Raw genomic sequence first — 22,128 nt, 5'->3', positions numbered from 1 at the left:
TCCATCAGCCACACGCTCCCCAGACACACATCCACCAAACACACATCCACCAGACACGCTCTCTGCATACACACCCTCCCCAGACACACAACCACCAGACACACGACCACCAGACATACGACCACCAGACACACCCTCCCCAGACACCCATCCACCTAACACACATCCACCAGACACGCTCTCTGCATACACACCCTCCCCAGACACTTGTCCACCAGACACACATCCACCAGACACACGACCACCAGACACACCCTCCCCAGACACACATCCACCAAACACACATCCACCAGACACGCCCTCTGCATACACACCCTCTCCAGACACACGACCACCAGACACACATACACCAGACAAGCTCTCTGCATACACACCCTCCACCAAACACACGACCACCAGACACACATCCACCAGACACACCCTCCTCAGAAACATCCTCCTCAGAAACATCCTCCTCAGAAACACATCTACCAGACACACATCCACCAGACACACCCTCCCCAGACACACATCCACCAGACACACGTCCACCAGACACACCCTCTCCCCAACCACCCTTCTAGAGGCACTGCATTCTAGGAGGATTGGACGATGAATAGGTATGAGCGGACCTGTGGAAGCTCGGGTTCTGGTACCCAACATGAACTTTATTCCAAGTTTGGTTCAGGTACCAGAACTGTTCCCCAGCTTGAACCAGAACCTGAACACTATTGAAAACAATGGCGACCCAAACTTTTGAGCTGGAAAATACTCTCTCTCTCCTTCCTCCCGGACTTCCCCCGGAACTCTGAACATTGCACTGGATTTCTGGGATAAGTATTCAGCGTTCAGCACCAGACACTAACTGTCTGGACAAACCCCGAACTTCTAAGTTGGGGTTTGCTCATCTCTAAAGACGACCAAAATCCTGGAGACTTGGAAAGTGTTGCTGAACTTCTCTTACTCGACACTGTTGCGATGCCAGGGGCTGTGTACACGAAGAATAATATTACGTCACCATCAGTTGCTGTTTTTGCCTGTCCCCCTACTAGGATACATGTGATAAATGGATTGTCCTACATTGGGGGGGGGGCTGGGGCTGTTTCAGCCTAATTCTGAAATTCACTCACCTGATAAGCAAATCTCTCAGATCAGCAAATTCGCAGTGCGACGTGTTCTCCACTGCAATGAAGAAGCACAAAATGTTACCTTCTGGGGGGGGGGGTCTATAGAACGGCGACTTCAAGGTGAATCCGACCTATACATCACAAGTGACCTCCCGTCCCCCATCATCATTGCCCCCTGTAGTGGGCGTCCCATCTGCTCTATGGGGCTTTCCTAAATCCCCCTGTGTGATCGCTCCCCCACCTATGCACAGTGGTGGTCTGCGGGGGTCATAGCTGTACATGAATGTCGCCCCCTCCCCTCGTTACAGGATCTAATCTGGTAACAAGCTTTAGGGGTTTGACCTTCGGATGACTTCTGTGTTACTCATTTTGCTCAACTCTAAATTTTCCCGTTCTCTGCTCAATTGAAGACCAACATTGAGTCCCGTGCTGGATTATCGGATTTTTCTGGATTATTTTTTGGCTCTGGGGGGGGGTACTTCGGGAACGTCTCTCTCCGGCACTGCATGTCCATGTCAGGCAGCAGCTGGAAAGCCTCCGTCATCGCTTGCTCTCCTCCTGACCTGCCTGTGGAGATCTCCCTGTGATGGAGACCAGATGCTGCAGAACCTCGCTCCCTCCCTCCCTACAGGCAGCCATCGGAGAGGGGGAGCCGGTCCTGGCAGCCATTAATCCATAGGTGTTAGGAGACAGAAGCAGCTCCCGTCCTGAATGTGCGCTGTCATACAGGGGATACTGGGATTACTGGTGCCTGGAGAACACCAGTCCGCACACCATGCGCCTATTAATATTATTTAATGCCGGATTAACTGTGGAATGACTGGGGAGGAGGAAGATGGATGGGGCGTCTTAGGACGGCTCACCCTCTATGATGCCCCACTTGGTCTTCCGTCCCAGGATCCTCCTGCCGTTCACGTGATGTTCCTCGTCCGTCCCAACGACGGCAAAAGGGATCTTCTGCTGCAGGAGCGAATACATTACACATAATAATAATATCCTGCTCACACTGCTGAGGGTTTGTTCCAATGTACAAGGGCAGCAAAGAGATTACTGTTTAGTTTCTCAAGGACTGACTACGCTGATACACTGCACCAGACTCTCAGCCATTGAGGTAGTCCACAAAGTAAGACCGAGTTCAGACGTCCGTGTATCGGGTCAGGAAACCTGCGGATGTTCCCTACTTGGATATTCGGACATCTGAATACTGCCTATGTCTCGCCTTCTGGGTCCGTATATGTCAGGGTGGTCCCCGGTATATACCTCCGGTGTACGGCTCTGAGATATGCCACAGTATAGGCTTACTACACCAATGCTAAAAAAAAAACATATACCGCCAAACCGGGCACCTCCTGCTTACCCGGATCTTGTCGTTTATTAAAGTCTCTGTTGGGTCTTCATCCAGCTCCGGTTGGGGGTACACGCTGATCCCGTGGGTCTGTAGGTCCTTCCTTATCTGTAGGAGACACGTGGCAGCACTTAGAGGAGATGATGGATCAGAGACCCCTCTTCTCTATCCGCTGCTCTCTTGTAAGCTGCAGATCATGGCTGTACCACTAGGGGGCAGCATAGTCCAATACAACAGGATGAACCCATTCATTTGTCTATAGGCTCCTTATTTTCTTAGTGAAGACATAACACACATTATATTATATCTATATATATAATTGTCTTATCACGTCTGTCTATTTGTCTTTCTGTCTGTCTGTCCAGGAAATCCTGCGTCGCTCATTGGTCCGGCAGCGGCTGAAAAAAGATGGCGGCTGTTAGCGGCTCATCTGCCGAACGGACGTCAGCGGCGATGCAGCGGGGACATGAGTGGCGCTAGCAGCACAACTACCCCGACCGGCGCCGCTGACCTCCATGCGGCTAACGTCGGAAGATCAACGGCTTGGCCCGCTGATCTCCCGACAGCAAGTGTGAACGGAGGACCGGGGAGCGGCGCCGCCGGTCGGGATGCTTCTGCTGCGAGTAGCCGCTCATCTCCCGGCTTCTCGCAGCTGAAGGAGCCGCACAAGCAGCGCCGCTCCCCGGTCCTCGCTAATACGGAGCCGCACAAGCAGCGCCGCTCCAGGGCCCACACTAATACGACGCTGATTGGTCGCGGTGGCCGGCCACGACCAATCAGCGAGATGGGCGGCAAATTTAAACGCCGCTCTGCTGATTAATCGCGGTGGCCGGCTGTGACCAATCAGCGAGATGGGCGGCAAATTTAAACGCCGCTCTGCTGATTGGTCGCGGTGGCCGGCCGTGACCAATCAGCGAGATGGGCGGCAAATTTAAACGCCGCTCTGCTGATTGGTCGCGGTGGCCGGCCGTGACCAATCAGCGAGATGGGCGGCAAATTTAAACGCCGCTCTGCTGATTAATCGCGGCCGGCCACCGCGACCAATCAGCGAGATGGGCGGCAAATTTAAACGCTGCTCTGCTGATTGGTCGCGGTGGCCGACCGCGACCAATCAGCGAGATGGGCGGAAAATTGAAACGCCGCTCTGCTGATTAATCGCAGCCGGCCACCGCGACCAATCAGCGAGATGGGCGGCAAATTTAAACGCTGCTCTGCTGATTGGTCGCGGTGGCCGGCTGCGACCAATCAGCGATATCGGTGGAAAATTTAAACGCCGCTCTGCTCATTGGTCGCGGTGGCTGGCCGCGACCAATCAGCGAGATTGGCGCTAAATTTAAACACCGCAGTGCTGATTGGTCGCAGACACCAGCCGCGACCAATCAGCGAGATTGGCGCCAAATTTAAACAACGCTCTGCTGATTGGTCGCAACTGCCAGCCGCGGCCAATCATCGAGATTGGTGCCAAATTTAAACAACGCTCTGCTGATTGGTCGCTGACGCCAGACGCGACCAATCAGCGAGATTGGCGCCAAATTTAAACAACGCTCTGCTGATTGGTTGCGGTCGCCGGCCGCGACCAATGAGCAGTATTGGCGCCAAATTTAAACCCCGCTCTGCTGATTGGTCGCGACCGCCGGCCGCGACCAATCAGCGATTTTGGTGCCAAATTTAAACACCGCTTCGCTGATTGGTCGTGGTGGTCGGCCGCGACCAATCAGCGATATTGGCGCCATATTTAAACACCGCTCTGCTCATTGGTCGCGGTTACCGGTCACGAATAACCAGCATCATTGGCGACAAATTTAAATAACGCTCTGCTGATTGGTCGCGTTCGCTGGCCGCGACCAATCAGCATTATTGGCGCCAAATTTTAACACCGCTTTGCTAATTGGTCGCGGTTGCCGGCCGCGACCAATCAGCGAGATGGCCGGCAAATTTAAACGCCGCTCTGCTGATTGGTCGCGGTGGCCGGCCGTGACCAATCAGCGAGATGGGCGGCAAATTTAAACGCTGCTCTGCTGATTGGTCGCAGCCGGCCACCGCGACCAATCAGCGATATCGGCGGAAAATTTAAACGCCGCTCTGCTGATTGGTCGCGGTGGCCGACCGCGACCAATCAGCGAGATGGGCGGAAAATTGAAACGCCGCTCTGCTCATTGGTCGCGGTGGCCGGCCGCGACCAATCAGCGAGATTGGCGCTAAATTTAAACACCGCAGTGCTGATTGGTCGCGGACACCAGCCGCGACCAATCAGCGAGATTGGCGCCAAATTTAAACAACGCTCTGCTGATTGGTCGCGACTGCCAGCCGCGGCCAATCATCGAGATTGGTGCCAAATTTAAACAATGCTCTGCTGATTGGTCGCGTCTGGCGTCAGCGACCAATCTGCGAGATTGGTGCCAAATTTAAACAACGCTCTGCTGATTGGTGGCGGTGGCCGGCCGCGACCAATCAGCAATATTGGTGACAAATTTAAACAACGCTCTGCTGATTGGTCGCGGTCGCCGGCCGCGACCAATCAGCAGTATTGGCGCTAAATTTAAACCTCGCTCTGCTGATTAGTCGCAACCACCGGCCGTGACCAATCAGCGATATTGGCGCCAAATTTAAACACTGCTTCGCTGATTGGTCGTGGTGGCCGGCCGCGACCAATCAGCGATATTGGCGCCATATTTAAACACCGCTCTGCTCATTGGTCGCGGTTACCGGTCACGAATAACCAGCATCATTGGCGACAAATTTAAACACCGCTCTGCTGATTAGTCGCGGCCGTGACCAATCAGCATTATTGGCGCCAAATTTTAACACCGCTTTGCTAATTGGTCGCGGTTGCCGGCCTCGACCAATCAGCGATTTTGGCGCCAAATTTAAATACCGCTCTGCTGATTGCGCCCGGTCGGCCGCATACCTATTCTAGAATACCCGATGCGTTAGAATCGGGCCACCATCTAGTATATATATATATATACATATATAATATATATATATATATACACCCTGGTCATGATGTATTGGGCACTTACCCTCTGTTTGAACTCTTCCCTTTCCTCCAATGTCAGCGTGTCAGCTTTTGCAATGACGGGAACTACATTCACAATACGGCCCAGACGTTTCATGAATTCCAGGTCCAGGGGTCTCAGCCTGACAAAGGGAACAGCGTAATAAAGTAAATAGTGGATGTTCTCATGCTACTGATTTTAACAGTGAATCTAAACTTTCTGGGGAATTCTCCATTCTGTAATTATCAAGTTCCAAAAAGCAAAATTTTGTAGCTCCCGAACCTCTAAGTGGGGGCGCTGTTGCAATAAAGTCTATGTAAATTAAACATTTATGATACGGTGGTAAAAATTGGTACTGCAGGTGACAAAGTTAAAATTATATTTTACAGTCTCCCCCCATTTCATATTTTGTGAACCCTTGAAGACTAAGATGTGCGGTGCCCGGCGTCAACCTTTACGGTATAAGAAAACTCACCAGTGGCCTGTAGGGGGGATGAAGTAGATGCAGCTGTGAATCCGGGAGTCTGGGATTCTGCGTTTCCGGTTGACCAGGATCTCCTCTCTCAGGTATTTCTCATATTGCTCATGGATGTACTTGATAATCGGGTCCCAACTAAAGCAAAGATATGAAGATTCATCTTAACAAATAAGTAAAAATGCCACATGTGTCCTCTATTAAGTAAAAATTCCACGAGTGTCCCCTATTAAGTAAAAATGCCACTCGTGCCCTCTATTAATTAAAAATGCCACTCGTGCCCTCTATTAATTAAAAATGCCACTCGTGCCCTCTTTTAAGCAAAAATCCCACTCTTGCCCTCTATTAAGTAAAAATGCCACAAGTGTCCCCTATTAAGTAAAAATGCCACGAGTTTCCTCTATTAAGTAAAAATGTCACGCGTGTCCTCTATTAAATAAAAATGCCACGAGTGTCCCTTTATAAAGTACAAATATCAGACACTAGTCTTCAAGGCGGTTCTTACGCTTCGGGTTACAGTTTTTTTAGCAGTCTTTTGAGCAGATGTCCTCCAAAATCCTCGTCAAGTCATGTGCACATGACGTCTTTTTCAGGAGGATTCCACTGTAGAAACCACCTGAAAACCCTATCAGAAAACGCTGAGAAGAATGAGCTTTGCATTTCTATATACAGTGCCTTGTGAAAGTATTTGACCCCCTTGAACTTTTCTACCTTTTGCCACATTTCTGGCTTCAAACATAAAGATATAAAATTCTAATTTTTTTTGGGGAAGAATCAACAACAAGTGGGACACAATCGTGAAGTGGAACGAAATTTATTGGATTATTTTAAACTTTAAAAAAAAATGAAAAACTGAAAAGTGGGTGTGCAATATTATCCGGCCCCCTTGAGTTGATACTTTGTAGCGCCACCTTTTGCTGTGATTACAGCTGCATGTCGCTTGGGGTATGCCTCTATCAGTTTTGCACATCGAGAGGCTGAATTTCTTGCCCATTCTTCCTTGTATAACAGCTCGAGCTCAGTGAGGTTGGATGGAGGGCGTTTGTGAACAGCAGTTTTCAGCTCTTTCCACAGATTCTCGATTGGATTCAGGTCTGGACTTTGACTTGGCCATTCTAACACCTGGATATGTTTATTTTTGAACCATTCCATTGTAGATTTTGCTTTATGTTTGGGATCATTGTCTTGTTGGAAGATAAATCTCCGTCCCAGTCTTTTGCAGACTCCAACAGGTTTTCTTCCAGAATGGTCCTGTATTTGGCTCCGTCCATCTTCCCATCAATTTTAACCATCTTCCCTGTCCCTGCTGAAGAAAAGCAGGCCCAAACCATGATGCTGCCACCACCATGTTTGACAGTGGGGATGGTGTTTTGAGGGTGATGAGCTGTGTTGCTTTTACGCCAAACATATCGTTTTGCATTGTGGCCAAAACGTTTGATTTTGGTTTCATCTGATCAGAGCACCTTATTCCACATGTTTGCTGTGTCTCCCAGGTGGCTTGTGGCAAACTTCAAACGAGACTTTTTATGGATATCTTTGAGAAATGGTTTTCTTCTTGCCATTCTTCCATAAAGGCCAGATTTGTGCAGTGTACGACTGATTGTTGAGCTATGGACAGACTCTCCCACCTCAGCTGTAGATCTCTGCAGTTCATCCAGAGTGATCATGGGCCTTTTGGCTGCATCTCTGATCAGTCTTCTCCTTATTCGAGATGAAAGTTTAGAGGGGCGGCCAGGTCTTGGTAGATTTGCAGTGGTCTGATACTCCTTCCAGTTCAATATGATCGCTTGCACAATGCTCCTTGAGATGTTTAAAACTTGGGAAATCTTTTTGTATCCAAATCCGGCTTTAAACTTTGCCGCAACAGTAACTCTGACCTGCCTGGTGTGTTCCTTGGTCTTCATGATGCTCTCTGCACTTGAAACAGAACCCTGAGACTATCACAGAGCAGGTGCATTCATAAGGAGACTTGATTACACCCAGGTGGATTCTAGTTATCATTACCAGTCATTTAGGAGAACATTGGATCCTTCAGAGATCCTCACTGAACTTCTGCACTGAAAGTAAAGGGGCCGAATAATATTGCACGCCCCACTTTTCAGTTTTGAATTTGTTAAAAAAGTTAAAAATATCCAATAAATTTTGTTCCACTTCACGATTGTGTCCCACTTGTTGTTGATTCTTCCCCCAAAAATTAGAATTTTATATCTTTATGTTTGAAGCCAGAAATGTGGCAAAAAGTAGAAAAGTTCAAGGGGGCCAAATACTTTCACAAGGCACTGTATAATGACTCGCTGTGCACATGTTCAGGATTCTGATCGTCTTTTATTCGCTTTAGGTTTCTAAAAACGCCAAGCAGATAAAAGAAGTGACTGCTCCGTTCTTCTGGTGCTTTCCGCTCGACAGACGCTCTGCACTTTATACTACAAGTCAATGGGAAAGCTCGAAATGCGCCCGGAATTTTTGGCGCATTTTTCCATCATCTGGAAACGCTGGCATTTTTTTCATTCTTCAATGGGGTGAAAATGACAGTAAAAAAAGATGTAAAAAAAACAAGGAAAAACCTCCAAAACAAAAACTCAAGCAGCCAAAACCATTGGAAAAATGCTCAGGAAACGACTGAAAAAAATAACAAAGTAGATGCTTCAGAAAATAAAAAAGGGCCAGTTTCCTGAAGCGTCTTGTGCTTGAAAATATCGGCATCTTTACCTGGGCTTAAAAGACGTCATGTACAAGAAGCCTTAGGGTGTGTTTTGGATTACAGACTCTCCAAAACCACAAAGAGTTAAAAAATCCTACAAGTTTTGGTTGGAGAAATTCTTCTCCAAAAAGGCAGCAAAGAAACCTCACCAAATTTTGCATTACCCTCAGTCACAAATCAAATTGGTAGTTTGTTATAGTATTGCAAGCTATTGCTCATGTAGAGGGGCCCACCGGGAAATTTACCTGTTTCCCCGTGGGCCAGTCCGAGCCTGCCAGTGTGTTACCTTTGGATGGGTCAAAGATAGGCTAGAATGGCGTCGCCCCCCTCGGCAGCTCCAGACCTCAAGCCGTGCCCATTCCCGTGTGTCTAGATGTATCTAGGACAATCTACATTGTTGCGTTTACCAGTTCTGATTATTGATTTGGTCTCCGAATCCTGGTGTGTCGATCACCGTGAGCCTCATCTCCATCCCTCGCTCCTCGACCACTGCGGGTGAACAGGTGGTTAACATGACAGCTGAGGAGAAGATGTTGGTACCTTGAGGTTGTGCGCCCGGCTCCGGGGTACAGAAGACCTCTCACCTTGGCTGACAGCTTTCATTTCTAAAGTTTTGGGAATCCCGGTGTCAGGCGCTTTGCGGATCACCTTTGACTTAAAGAGCGTATTCACAAGGGTGGACTTGCCCAGTCCGCTCTGACCTGCAGAGAGAAGGACATTCCTTCACCACTAGATCCCATAAAATAAATATTAACCCCCTCCCACCCACTATGATTTCCTGTTACAGAAGAGCAGAGCATTGTGGGAGCTTAAAGGTCGGTCTGACAGGGGCGGGGCTAACACTGCTGTCTGTTTCTAATGGCAACTAGAAAAATAGTAAATGCAGCTTCGGATGTGAATGAATGAAAGTTGATAACAAAGAAAACTGATAACCATAAATCGCTATATAGTGCCCAAATAAGACTCCCTTAAAGACCTACGTAATACCGCCATAAACGGTCATGGCCGAAAGTGTTGTCACCCTTGAAATTGTTCCAGAAAATGAAGAATCTATCCCAGAAAATTATCACAATTCCACACGTTTTGTTATACACAGGTTTATTTCCTTTGTGTGTTTTGGAACAACACAAAAAAAAAACAGAGAAAAAAAAGGTAAATTGGACATAATTTCACACAAAACCCCAAAAATGGGCCGGACAAAATTGTTGGCACCCTCAACTTAATATTTGTTTGCACCTTATGGAATAAATAACAGAAATCAATCGCTTCCTATAACCCTCAGCTTCTTCCACGTCTCAGCTGGAATCTTGAACTCTTCTTACAAACGTCTCCAGGTCTCTCATATGTGAAGGCGTCTTCTCCCATCAGCAATTGTAAGATCTCTCCACAGATGATCAATGGGAATTAGATCTGGACTCATTGCTACCACTTCAGGACTCTCCAGCACTTTGTTTCTATCCATTTCTGGGGGTTTCTTGAAGTATGTTTGGGGTCATTGTCCTGCTGGAAGACCCATGACCTAGGACGCAAACCCAGCTTTCTGACACTGGGCACTACATTGCCACCCAAAGTCCTTTGGTAAGCTTCAGATTTCATGATGCCTTGCACACAGTCAGGGCACCCAGTGCCAAAGGCAGCAAAACAGTCCCAAAACATATTTTTACCTCCACCATATTTGACTGTATGTACTGTGTTCTTTTCTTTGTAGGGCTCATTCCATTTTAGGTAAACAGTAGAATGATGTGCTTTACCAAAAAGATCTATCTTGGGCTCATCTATACACAAGACTCTCTACCAGAAGGATTTTGGCTTACTCACGTACATTTTGGTAATCTGCAGTCTAGCTTTTTTATGTCTGTGTCAGCAGTGGGGTCCTCCTGGGTCATCTGCCATAGCGTTTCATTTCATTCAAATGTTGACAGATAGTTTGCGCTGACACTGATGCCCCCTGAGCCTGCAGGATGCTGGAATTTCTTTGGACCTTGATTGGAGCTGCTTATCCACTATCCGGATTATCCTGCGATACAACCTTTCATCAATTTTTCTCTGCCGTCCACATTCAGGGAGATTAGCTACAGTGCCATGGGTTGTAAACTTCTTGATTATGTTGCGCACCGTGGACAAAGGAACATCAAGATCTCTGGAGATGGACTTGTAACCTTGACATTGTTGATATTGTTCAACAATTTTGGTTCTCAAGTCCTCAGACAGTTCTCTTCTCCTCTTTCTGTTCTCCATGCTTAGTGTGGCACACACAGACACACAATGCAAAGATTGAGTCAACTTCTCCCCTTTTTATCTGGTTTCAGGTGTGATATTCATATTGCTCACACCTTTTACTTGCCACAGGTGAGTTTGAACGAGCATCACATGCTTGAAATAAAGTTGTTTACCCACAATTCTGGAAAGGTGCCAACACTTTTGTCCAGCCCATTTGGGGGGGGGGGGGTGAAATTATGCCCAATTTTCCTTTTCTTTTCTGTTTGTTTTTTTTTATGTTGTTCCAATATACACATAGGAAATAAACATGTGTAATTGTAATAATTTTCACGGAAAAATACTTCATTTTCTGGAACAATTTCAAGGGTGCTAACACTTTCGGCCATGACTGTAGTATGCAAATAATATGTAATATCCAAATAAAACAACTTTAAAAACCTACATTATCCCACCACATAGTGTCGTAAATACATAGTATCTAAATAAAGTTATCTAAAAATCCTATACTATATAACTAATATGTAATATGCAAATAAAACTAACCGAAAACCTACATAATATCGCCATTTAGTGTCGAAAAATTCTGTAGTATCTAAACAACACTACTTTAACAGACTACATAATACCGCCATATAGTTCACACATAATACTACTGCTATAAACTGCTACATATATCTTAGTCGTCACCCTCATACCTGTCTCTGCCCACAGAGCCCCATCATGTACCCCAGTGCACGATTGGGGCATTTCAGTAAGATTTCTAGCCCCCATGGTGGGGTTGCCGGTAGCAAACAGTTCCATGGGCAGTACACACTGGATAATGAAAGTTGCACAATGGCAGCGTCTTCGTTCCCCGCGTGATGCTTTATATAACTGAGCGGCAGCATGTTGTGTAGGCGGCAGAGCGGGCACTGCCAGAGCGGGTATCAGGATGACTAATAAGGAAGTCGTTCACACCATACATTTTTTCTAAATGCTGCTAATTGTCTGGTCACACAGTCTGTACATAACAGGTCCGTCTGTGATTCGATGATGATGATGTCATCGGAAAAGTGATGTCACACAGGCTATGTAACAGGTCAGTCTGTGATTGGATGGTGAGGTGATGGGTGCAGTGATGTCACACATTATATGTAATAGGTCAGTCTGTGATTGGTTGCTGATGTTATTAGGGCAGTGAGATCACACAGAATACATAGCAGGCTAGTGTGTGACTGGGTGATGATGACATCATTAGACAGTGAGGTCACACACACTACATAGCAGGCTAGTGTGTGACTGGGTGATGATGACATCATTAGACAGTGAGGTCACACACACTACATAGCAGGCTAGTGTGTGACTGGGTGATGACATCATTAGACAGTGAGGTCACACACACTACATAGCAGGCTAGTGTGTGACTGGGTGATGATGACATCATTAGACAGTGAGGTCACACACACTACATAGCAGGCTAGTGTGTGACTGGGTGATGATGACATCATTAGACAGTAAGGTCACACAGACTACATAGCAGGCTAGTGTGTGACTGGGTGATGATGACATCATTAGACAGTGAGGTCACACACACTACATAGCAGGCTAGTGTGTGACTGGGTGATGATGACATCATTAGACAGTGAGGTCACACACACTACATAGCAGGCTAGTGTGTGACTGGGTGATGACATCATTAGACAGTGAGGTCACACACACTACATAGCAGGCTAGTGTGTGACTGGGTGATGATGACATCATTAGACAGTGAGGTCACACACACTACATAGCAGGCTAGTGTGTGACTGGGTGATGATGACATCATTAGACAGTAAGGTCACACAGACTACATAGCAGGCTAGTGTGTGACTGGGTGATGATGACATCATTAGACAGTGAGGTCACACACACTACATAGCAGGCTAGTGTGTGACTGGGTGATGATGACATCATTAGACAGTGAGGTCACACACACTACATAGCAGGCTAGTGTGTGACTGGGTGATGATGACATCATTAGACAGTGAGGTCACACACACTACATAGCAGGCTAGTGTGTGACTGGGTGATGATGACATCATTAGACAGTGAGGTCACACAGACTACATAGCAGGCTAGTGTGTGACAGGGTAATGATGACATAATTAGACAGTGAGGTCACACACACTACATAGCAGGCTAGTGTGTGACTGGGTGATGATGACATCATTAGACAGTGAGGTCACACACACTACATAGCAGGCTAGTGTGTGGCTGGGTGATGATGACATCATTAGACAGTGAGGTCACACACTACATAGCAGGCTAGTGTGTGACTGGGTGATGACATCATTAGACAGTGAGGTCACACACTACATAGCAGGCTAGTGTGTGACTGGGTGATGACATCATTAGACAGTGAGGTCACACACACTACATAGCAGGCTAGTGTGTGACTGGGTGATGATGACATCATTAGACAGTGAGGTCACACACTACATAGCAGGCTAGTGTGTGACTGGGTGATGATGACATCATTAGACAGTGAGGTCACACACACTACATAGCAGGCTAGTGTGTGACTGGGTGATGATGACATCATTAGACAGTGAGGTCACACACACTACATAGCAGGCTAGTGTGTGACTGGGTGATGATGACATCATTAGACAGTGAGGTCACATGCTCTACGTCCTCCTTCATCATAGTGATCGCAGCAATCATCTGAGGAGCCTAAAGCAATGCAAATATTCCATCGCCCTTTTCTGATTTCTGATAAATATAAGAACAATAATCCTTGTAAAAATCCTTTAAATTGTGGCAAAAAATGTCCCCAAAAGTGAATGTAACAGAAGATGGAGGCGAGGCCGCCGTCGCTGCAGGTCTCCACTCACCCACCACCATGATGTTAAACTCAAAGCCGTATTTCATAGCCTTGCGCTTCATCTGGTCCAGCACGGAGTCGATGCCCACGTAGCCGAAGGGCTCGCGGCCCAGATCCTCGCACATGGTGGTGCCTTCTGCGGCTCGGACCAGGCTCAGCTCCTCCATCCTGCCGCTCGCACAGTCCGGCCCGGGGCTGAGATCTGTAAGTAAAGGAAAGAGGAAGACGCTGTAAGGAAAAAACCATCAGCAGGAAAACCAGAAACGCTGAAGACGTCTTGGTGTGATTTAACCCTTCATCTACTGCACCCAATCCAAGAGCGCAGAATAATATCAGAGAACAGGAGGAATTAGAGGGACTTTCCAATGTGAGCCCGGACCAGAAACCCATTCACTGCCACGTATGACAGTTATATATTATTATGATTATTATGACTGTATCCCACCAATTTTCAAAGATGGTGCCCATCATCCACAAACCCTTATATATACTCCTGGAGATTTACGTCAATTTGAGTTACCAGGTACATATATTACTCATCCTGTATTATACTCCAGAGCTGCACTCACTATTCTGCTGGTGCAGTCACTGTGTACATACATTACATTACTGATCCTGAGTTACATCCTGTATTATACTCCAGAGCTGCGCTCACTATTCTGCTGGTGCAGTCACTGTGTACAATAATTACATTACCTATCCTGAGTTACCTCCTGTATTATACTCCAGAGCTGCACTCACTATTCAGCTGGTGCAGTCACTGTGTACAATAATTACATTACCTATCCTGAGTTACATCCTGTATTATACTCCAGAGCTGCACTCACTATTCTGCTGGTGCAGTCACTATGTACATACATTACATTACTGATCCTGAGTTACATCCTGTATTATACTCCAGAGCTGCACTCACTATTCTGCTGGTGCAGTCACTGTGTACATACATAACATTACTGATCCTGAGTTACAGCCTGTATTATACTCCAGAGCTGCACTCACTATTCTGCTGGTGCAGTCACTATGTACATACATTACATTACTGATCCTGAGTTACATCCTGTATTATACTCCAGAGCTGCGTTCACTATTCTGCTGGTGCAGTCACTGTGTACAATAATTACATTACCTATCCTGAGTTACCTCCTGTATTATACTCCAGAGCTGCACTCACTATTCTGCTGGTGCAGTCACTGTGTACAATAATTACATTACCTATCCTGAGTTACATCCTGTATTATACTCCAGAGCTGCACTCACTATTCTGCTGGTGCAGTCACTATGTACATACATTACATTACTGATCCTGAGTTACATCCTGTATTATACTCCAGAGCTGCACTCACTATTCTGCTGGTGCACTCGCTGTGTACATACATTACATTACTGATCCTGTACTGATCCTGAGTTACCTCCTGTATTATACTCCAGAGCTGCACTCACTATTCTGCTGGTGCAGTCACTGTGTACATACATTACTGATCCTGAGTTACATCCTGTATTATACCCCAGAGCTGCACTCACTATTCTGCTGGTGCAGTCACTGTGTACATACATTACATTACTGATCCTGTACTGATCCTGAGTTACCTCCTGTATTATACTCCAGAGCTGCACTCACTATTCTGCTGGTGCAGTCACTGTGTACATACATTACTGATCCTGAGTTACATCCTGTATTATACCCCAGAGCTGCACTCACTATTCTGCTGGTGCAGTCACTGTGTACATACATTACATTACTGATCCTGAGTTACATCCTGTATTATACTCCAGAGCTGCACTCACTATTCTGCTGGTGCAGTCACTGTGTACATACATTACTGATCCTGAGTTACATCCTGTATTATACCCCAGAGCTGCACTCACTATTCTGCTGGTGCAGTCACTGTGTACATACATTACATTACTGATCCTGAGTTACATCCTGTATTATACTCCAGAGCTGCACTCACTATTCTGCTGGTGCAGTCACTGTGTACATACATTACATTACTGATCCTGTACTGATCCTGAGTTACATCCTGTATTATACTCCAGAGCTGCACTCACTATTCTGCTGGTGCAGTCACTGTGTACATACATTACTGATCCTGAGTTACATCCTGTATTATACTCCAGAGCTGCACTCACTATTCTGCTGGTGCAGTCACTGTGTACATACATTACATTACTGATCCTGTACTGATCCTGAGTTACATCCTGTATTATACTCCAGAGCTGCACTCACTATTCTGCTGGTGCAGTCACTGTGTACATACATTACTGATCCTGAGTTACATCCTGTATTATACCCCAGAGCTGCACTCACTATTCTGCTGGTGCAGTCACTGTGTACATACATTACATTACTGATCCTGTACTGATCCTGAGTTACCTCCTGTATTATACTCCAGAGCTGCACTCACTATTCTGCTGGTGCAGTCACTGTGTACATACATTACTGATCCTGAGTTACATCCTGTATTATACCCCAGAGCTGCACTCACTATTCTGCTGGTGCAGTCACTGTGTACATACATTACATTACTGATCCTGAGTTACATCCTGTATTATACTCCAGAGCTGCACTCACTATTCTGCTGGTGCAGTCACTGTGTACATACATTACTGATCCTGAGTTACATCCTGTATTATACCCCAGAGCTGCACTCACTATTCTGCTGGTGCAGTCACTGTGTACATACATTACATTACTGATCCTGAGTTACATCCTGTATTATACTCCAGAGCTGCACTCACTATTCTGCTGGTGCACTCACTGTGTACATACATTACATTACTGATCCTGTACTGATCCTGAGTTACATCCTGTATTATACTCCAGAGCTGCACTCACTATTCTGCTGGTGCAGTCACAGTGTACATACATTACTGATCCTGAGTTACATCCTGTATTATACTCCAGAGCTGCACTCACTATTCTGCTGGTGCAGTCACTGTGTACATACATTACATTACTGATCCTGAGTTACATCCTGTATTATACTCCAGAGCTGCACTCACTATTCTGCTGGTGCAGTCACTCTGTACATACATTACTGATCCTGCACTGATCCTGGGGTCCCTCCTGTATTATACCCCAGAGCGGTGCTGTAGGGATCTAGATCTTTCATACTTGTTGATAATCACTAAGTGATGAATTATAGATAACTCGGCCTTAAGGCTTGAAGCAGCTGACTAATACAGTTCTCCTCTTAAAGGAAAAGGTCATTGTGCAACACAGCCCCATAGCACAGACCAGCCTCATAGGCCCACTTGATCTGGGACTCAATGCATACTCTGCCCATGTCTCTGACTAGGTCCTGCTGTTACACTGTGACTGCTTTCGTCTTCTTAGATTGACCCCTTATGTGTTGGATGATATGTGAGCAGTAATTTGCGCTATTATTCACACCCTCACCCTAGTAACCTTGCACAATACAGCAAGAATGAAGCTTCATATAGAAACCAGGAAAGACATTTAACAATCTAGAAGACACATCGGATAAGAAGTAAGTGACTGCTTATCGGGCACTTGCTCCAGATCAACATAGAAAAACTTAGCACAAACCAATGGACCCATCTGTACGGCCAAAAAACCCCAAAGGATCTTATAGAAAGTAAAGGCTGATGCGCTGGATACACAAGGCTACAAAGTTATCAGATAAGGAGCGAGGGCCTGCGATAAAGGCACCGGCTCCAGGTCAACACAGCAAAACTCAAAAGAAACCAACCTGTATGGCCGAATATCCAAAGGAACGGATAGAAAGTAAAGATATACAATGGATATACAAAGCTACAAAGTTATTAGATCAGAAGCGAGGGCCTGCGATGAAGGTGCCGGCTCCAGATCAACACAGCAAGACTCAACGCAAACCAACCTGTATGGCCGAATATCGAAAGGAACCGATACAAAGTAAAGATATAAGATGGATATACAAGGCTACAAAGTTATCAGGTAAGGAGCGAGGGCCTGCGATGAAGGCGCTGGCTCCAGATCAACACAGCAAATTCAACACAAACCAGTGGACCCCAATGGCTGACAGCACAAAAAAAGTAATACAAAGCAATGGAAACCTAGGCTAGTGAGTTGTAGGATGAGAAGCAAGTGGCTGCGGATGAGGCGCCGGCTCCAGATGGAGAAAACTTCACAACTCCCTCCAGTGATGCCATCACCTTAAATGACCTCACCATTGACCAGCTTGGTGGCCCAGTTAACCCTTCACAGAATTGCACTGTGGAGAGCACATGGTGGACAATGATGGAAATGTAGTAGCGGTAGGTGGTCTTGGGTGGCAGAGTTAAGATGTCGGTCAGTGAGGTAACCCGCTCCCATCCTCTGCCATGTACATCCTCTTCTCTGGTCTGGGCAGGGAGCAAAGTGGTGGATGCCATGTCTATTTAACCCCTTCCCTCCTCATGGTGCCCCCCATAATCCCGGTGCCAGTCATACCTCTCTTCTAATCGCACTGATCAATAGGGTGGGCGGCCAGTCTCCTCTTCAGCAGCATGAAGACCCCAGAATCTTCCGCCGCCGCCGTCTCCCTGGAATCGGCCGGATCCCGGAACAATCCAGGATTTTTTTGTTGTTGTTTTCGGTGGCGTGCGGAGGATGGGGACACGGAGTGGCTGGACCTTATGGCAGGCAAAGCGGTCTCTCCCTGCCTCTTATCCCCTCTCTATAGAAGCCCCCCCACTGGGATGAGACAACAAAGACCCTGCGTTATAGGCACACGTGACTGGAATGGCAAATAATAACCCTTTAAGAGCCAATGGGGTTAGTAAGGCCCTGCAGAGGCCCCCTCCCCTCGCAGGGACCCCCACAACTTCCCAATTAATGGACAAGGTATCAGCTCCAATTATAGAAAGGGGAATGACAAGCTGAGAGGCGGGTGACGGGCAACAGCGGGGGTCCGCAGCCGATGGCACCTGCTCCTCATACTCCAGAATCTGCAGACATCACCTGTCCGCCCTCCAGCCATTATATACTTTCTGCTTCATCCTCCTCATCTTCAGGATCTCTGCTGCTGCCAGTGAATGGAAACATCATTGCTCACATGGCCTCACAGCTGAGGGTTCGTTACAGTGTAACCCGTCCATGGTGCGGTGAACTCCTCGGCCACTTTCCGGTTTGTTACAATGTATCAGTGCAGCATCAGCCTGGATACAAGTGTAACAAACCCTCAGCTGTGAGACATCCTGCTCCATAGCAGGACTGTGACAGTGAAGCAGCACAACCGTCCTATTTGCTAGAATGCATCAATGTGGGTAAAATGTATCACCCAGTACAACTGTAACAGACCCTTAGCTGTGGTAACAGTGATACATCCTTAGCCGATCCCTATGGTAGTGGCGGCCATATTATCACCCAGATTTCCCATATACAGGTGAATGGGACTGCTATGATAGGGGGCGCCCCTCCTGCGATGCCCCCGTACCTACCCGCCCGTGTGTACCAGCCTCGTGTGATGGGGAAGGAGCTGGAGGAATATGGACTTTGAGCCTCTCTACGTCACATGACAACTATTACCTATATGATATAGGACTGCTTTAACCCTTAAAGTCTGCCATTGCTGTCCAGGCCCCATGGCGGGCTCTAGGGGTGTTTGGCCCCATGGCTGCTCTTAGGGGTTTGGCCCTGCGGAGGGCTCTGGGGGTGTTTGGCCCCACGGCGGGCCCTGGGGGGTTGGCCCCGTGGCAGGCACTGGGGGGGATTTTGGCCCCACGGTGGGCTCTGGGGGTTTGGCCCTGTGGCGGGCTCTGGGGGGGGGGGTTTGGCCATGCGGTGGGCTCTGGGGGGGTTTGGCCCCATGGCGGGTTCTTAGGGGTTTGGCCCTGCGGTGGGCTCTGGGGGGTTTGGCCTAGTGGTGGGCTCTGGGAGGGATTTTGGCCCTGCGGTGGGCTCTAGGGGTGTTTGGCCCGGCGGCGTGCTCTGGGGGGGATTTGGCCCCACGTGGGCTATGGGGGGGTTTGGCCCTGCGGTGGGCTTTGGGGATGTTTGGCTCTGTGGCGGGCTCTGGGAGGGTTTGGCCCTGCGGTGGGCTCTGTGGATGTTTGGCCCTGTGGTGGGCTCTGGGGGAAGTTTGGCCCTACGGTGGGCTCTGGGGGGTTTTTGGCCCCGCGCTGGGCTCTGGGGGAGTTTGGCCCTGCAGTGGGCTCTGGGGGGGTTTGGCCCCATGGCGGACTCTTAGGGGCTTGGGCCTGCGGTGGGCTCTGGGGGGGGTTTGGCCCTGCGGTGGGCTCTGGGGATGTTTGGACCTGTGGCGGGCTTTGGGGAGGTTTGGCCCTGCGGTGGGCTCTGGGTGGGGGGGTTTGCCCCGAGGTGGGCTCTGGGGGTGTTTGGCCCCATGGCGGACTCTTAGGGGTTTGGCCCTGCAGTGGGCTCTGGGGGGCTTTGGCCCTGCGGTGGGCTCTGGGGATGTTTGGACCTGTGGCGAGCTTTGGGGAGGTTTGGCCCTGCTGTGGGCTCTGGGGGGGTTTAGCCCTGCGGTGGGCTCTGGGGGATTTGGCCCCATGGTGGACTCTTAGGGGTTTGGCCCTGTGGTGGGCTCTGGGGGGAGTTTGACCCTGCGGCAGGTTCTTGGGTGTTTGGCCCTGCAGTGAGTGGGCTCTGGGGGGTTTGGCCCTGCGGTGGGCTCTGGGGGGGTTTGGCCCCGCGGTGGGCTCTGGGGGGGCGGGGGTTGGCCCCATGGTGAGCTCTGGGGGGTTGGCCTCACGGTGGGCTCTGGGGGGGTTTGGCCCTGTGGCGGGCTCGGGTGTGGGGGGGTTGGCCCTGTGTTGGCTCTGCGGGTGTTTGGCCCCTGCCGGCTGTGATTGAAGACACATTTAAACACACAGAAATGTCCTGTCCTGACAACCCCTGATCTCCGAGAATAGGATCTATTCAGAGCAAGCGGGAAACAAAGGATCGAGCGGGTCTGGAAGCCAGAGGCCTGGCCTGCAGAAAGCCAGGACAATGGGGGAGAAGGGACAGAAGGCAAAGCAGGGGGGACAGGGGAATGGGGGCTGCTGGGAAGATACTGCAGAGCTGATGTATCTAAGCCTATCCTGTGCGATATTGTCTGCTAAACTGTGTATCTAATCCTATCATGGTGGAAGAGTAACAATATCTAAAATATCAGCTTAGTTTACAGTATCACACATGATAGGATTAGATACACAGCTAGTAGACAGTATCACACAGGATAGGATTAGATACACGGCTCAGCAAACAGTATCACACAGGATAGGATTAGATACATGGCTCAGCACACAGTATCACACAGGAGAGGATTAGATACACGGCTCAGCAAACAGTATCACACAGGATAGGATTAGATACACGGCTCAGCAAACAGTATCACACAGGATAGGATTAGATACACGGCTCGGCAGACGGTATCACACAGGATTAGATACAATGCTCAGCAGACAGTATCACACATGACAGGATTAGATACACAGCTAGTAGACAGTATCACACAGTATAGAATTATATACACAGTTTAGCAGTCAGTATCACATGGTGGGCTTAGATACACGGCTCAGCAGACAGTATCACACAGGATATGATTAGATACACGGCTCAGCAGACAGTATCACACATGACAGGATTAGATACACAGCTAGTAGACAGTATCACACAGTATAGGATTATATACACAGTTTAGCAGTCAGTATCACATGGTGGGCTTAGATACATGGCTCAGCAGACAGTATCACTCAGGATAGGATTAGGTACACAGCTCAGCAGACAGTATCACACAGGATAGGATTAGATACACTGCTCAGCAGTCAGTATCACACAGGATAGGATTAGATACACGGCTCAGCAGACAGTATCACACAGGATAGGATTAGATACACAGCTCAGCAGACAGTATCACACAGGATAGGATTAGATACACGGCTCAGCAGACAGTATCATACAGGATAGGATAAGATGCACAGCTCAGCAGACAGTATCACACAGGATAGGATTAGATACACAGCTCAGCAGTCAGTATCACACAGGATAGGATTAGATACACTGCTCAGCAGTCAGTATCACACAGGATAGGATTAGATACACGGCTCAGCAGACGGTATCACACAGGATAGGATAAGATGCACAGCTCAGCAGTCAGTATCACACAGGATAGGATTAGATACACAGCTCAGCAGTCAGTATCACACAGGGTAGGATTAGATACTCGGCTCAGCAGACGGTATCACACAGGATAGGATTAGATACACGGCTCAGCAGACAGTATCACACAGGATAGGATTAGATACACGGCTCAGCAGACGGTATCACACAGGATAGGATTAGATACACACTCAGCAGACGGTATCACACAGGATAGGATTAGATACACAGCTCAGCAGACAGTATCACACAGGATAGGATTAGATACTCGGCTCAGCAGACGGTATCACACAGGATAGGATTAGATACACACTCAGCAGACGGTATCACACAGGATAGGATTAGATACACAGC

At 48.0% G+C, this 22,128-nt stretch overlaps 1 protein-coding gene across 3 annotated transcripts in view; it reads right to left on the bottom strand.

Annotated features, from left to right (window-relative positions):
• The window catches only part of SEPTIN12 (septin 12), a 116,958-nt gene that overhangs the window by 26,968 nt on the left and 67,862 nt on the right, over positions 1–22,128 (bottom strand). For 2 of the 3 annotated variants that reach the window (XM_073648565.1, XM_073648567.1), the window contains 8 exons: positions 13,699–13,890; positions 9,211–9,327; positions 9,034–9,115; positions 5,926–6,063; positions 5,475–5,592; positions 2,464–2,559; positions 1,970–2,066; positions 1,110–1,161 (listed from right to left, as the gene is read on the bottom strand). In XM_073648565.1, coding sequence (XP_073504666.1) covers positions 1,110–1,161; positions 1,970–2,066; positions 2,464–2,559; positions 5,475–5,592; positions 5,926–6,063; positions 9,034–9,115; positions 9,211–9,327; positions 13,699–13,890 — 892 coding nt within the window. Of the gene's footprint in view, positions 1–1,109; positions 1,162–1,969; positions 2,067–2,463; positions 2,560–5,474; positions 5,593–5,925; positions 6,064–9,033; positions 9,116–9,210; positions 9,328–13,698; positions 13,891–18,120; positions 18,401–22,128 lie in introns of those variants that run through there. The other variant, XM_073648566.1, reaches the window with a different exon arrangement.

This window comes from Phyllobates terribilis, unplaced genomic scaffold (assembly GCF_046119375.1).
Source record: "Phyllobates terribilis strain yellow unplaced genomic scaffold, ASM4611937v1 Scaffold_9__5_contigs__length_417890890, whole genome shotgun sequence".
NCBI lineage: Eukaryota > Metazoa > Chordata > Amphibia > Anura > Dendrobatidae > Phyllobates > Phyllobates terribilis.
Note: the sequence above shows the minus strand (reverse complement) of the source record. Positions and strands in the feature narration are given on the sequence as shown.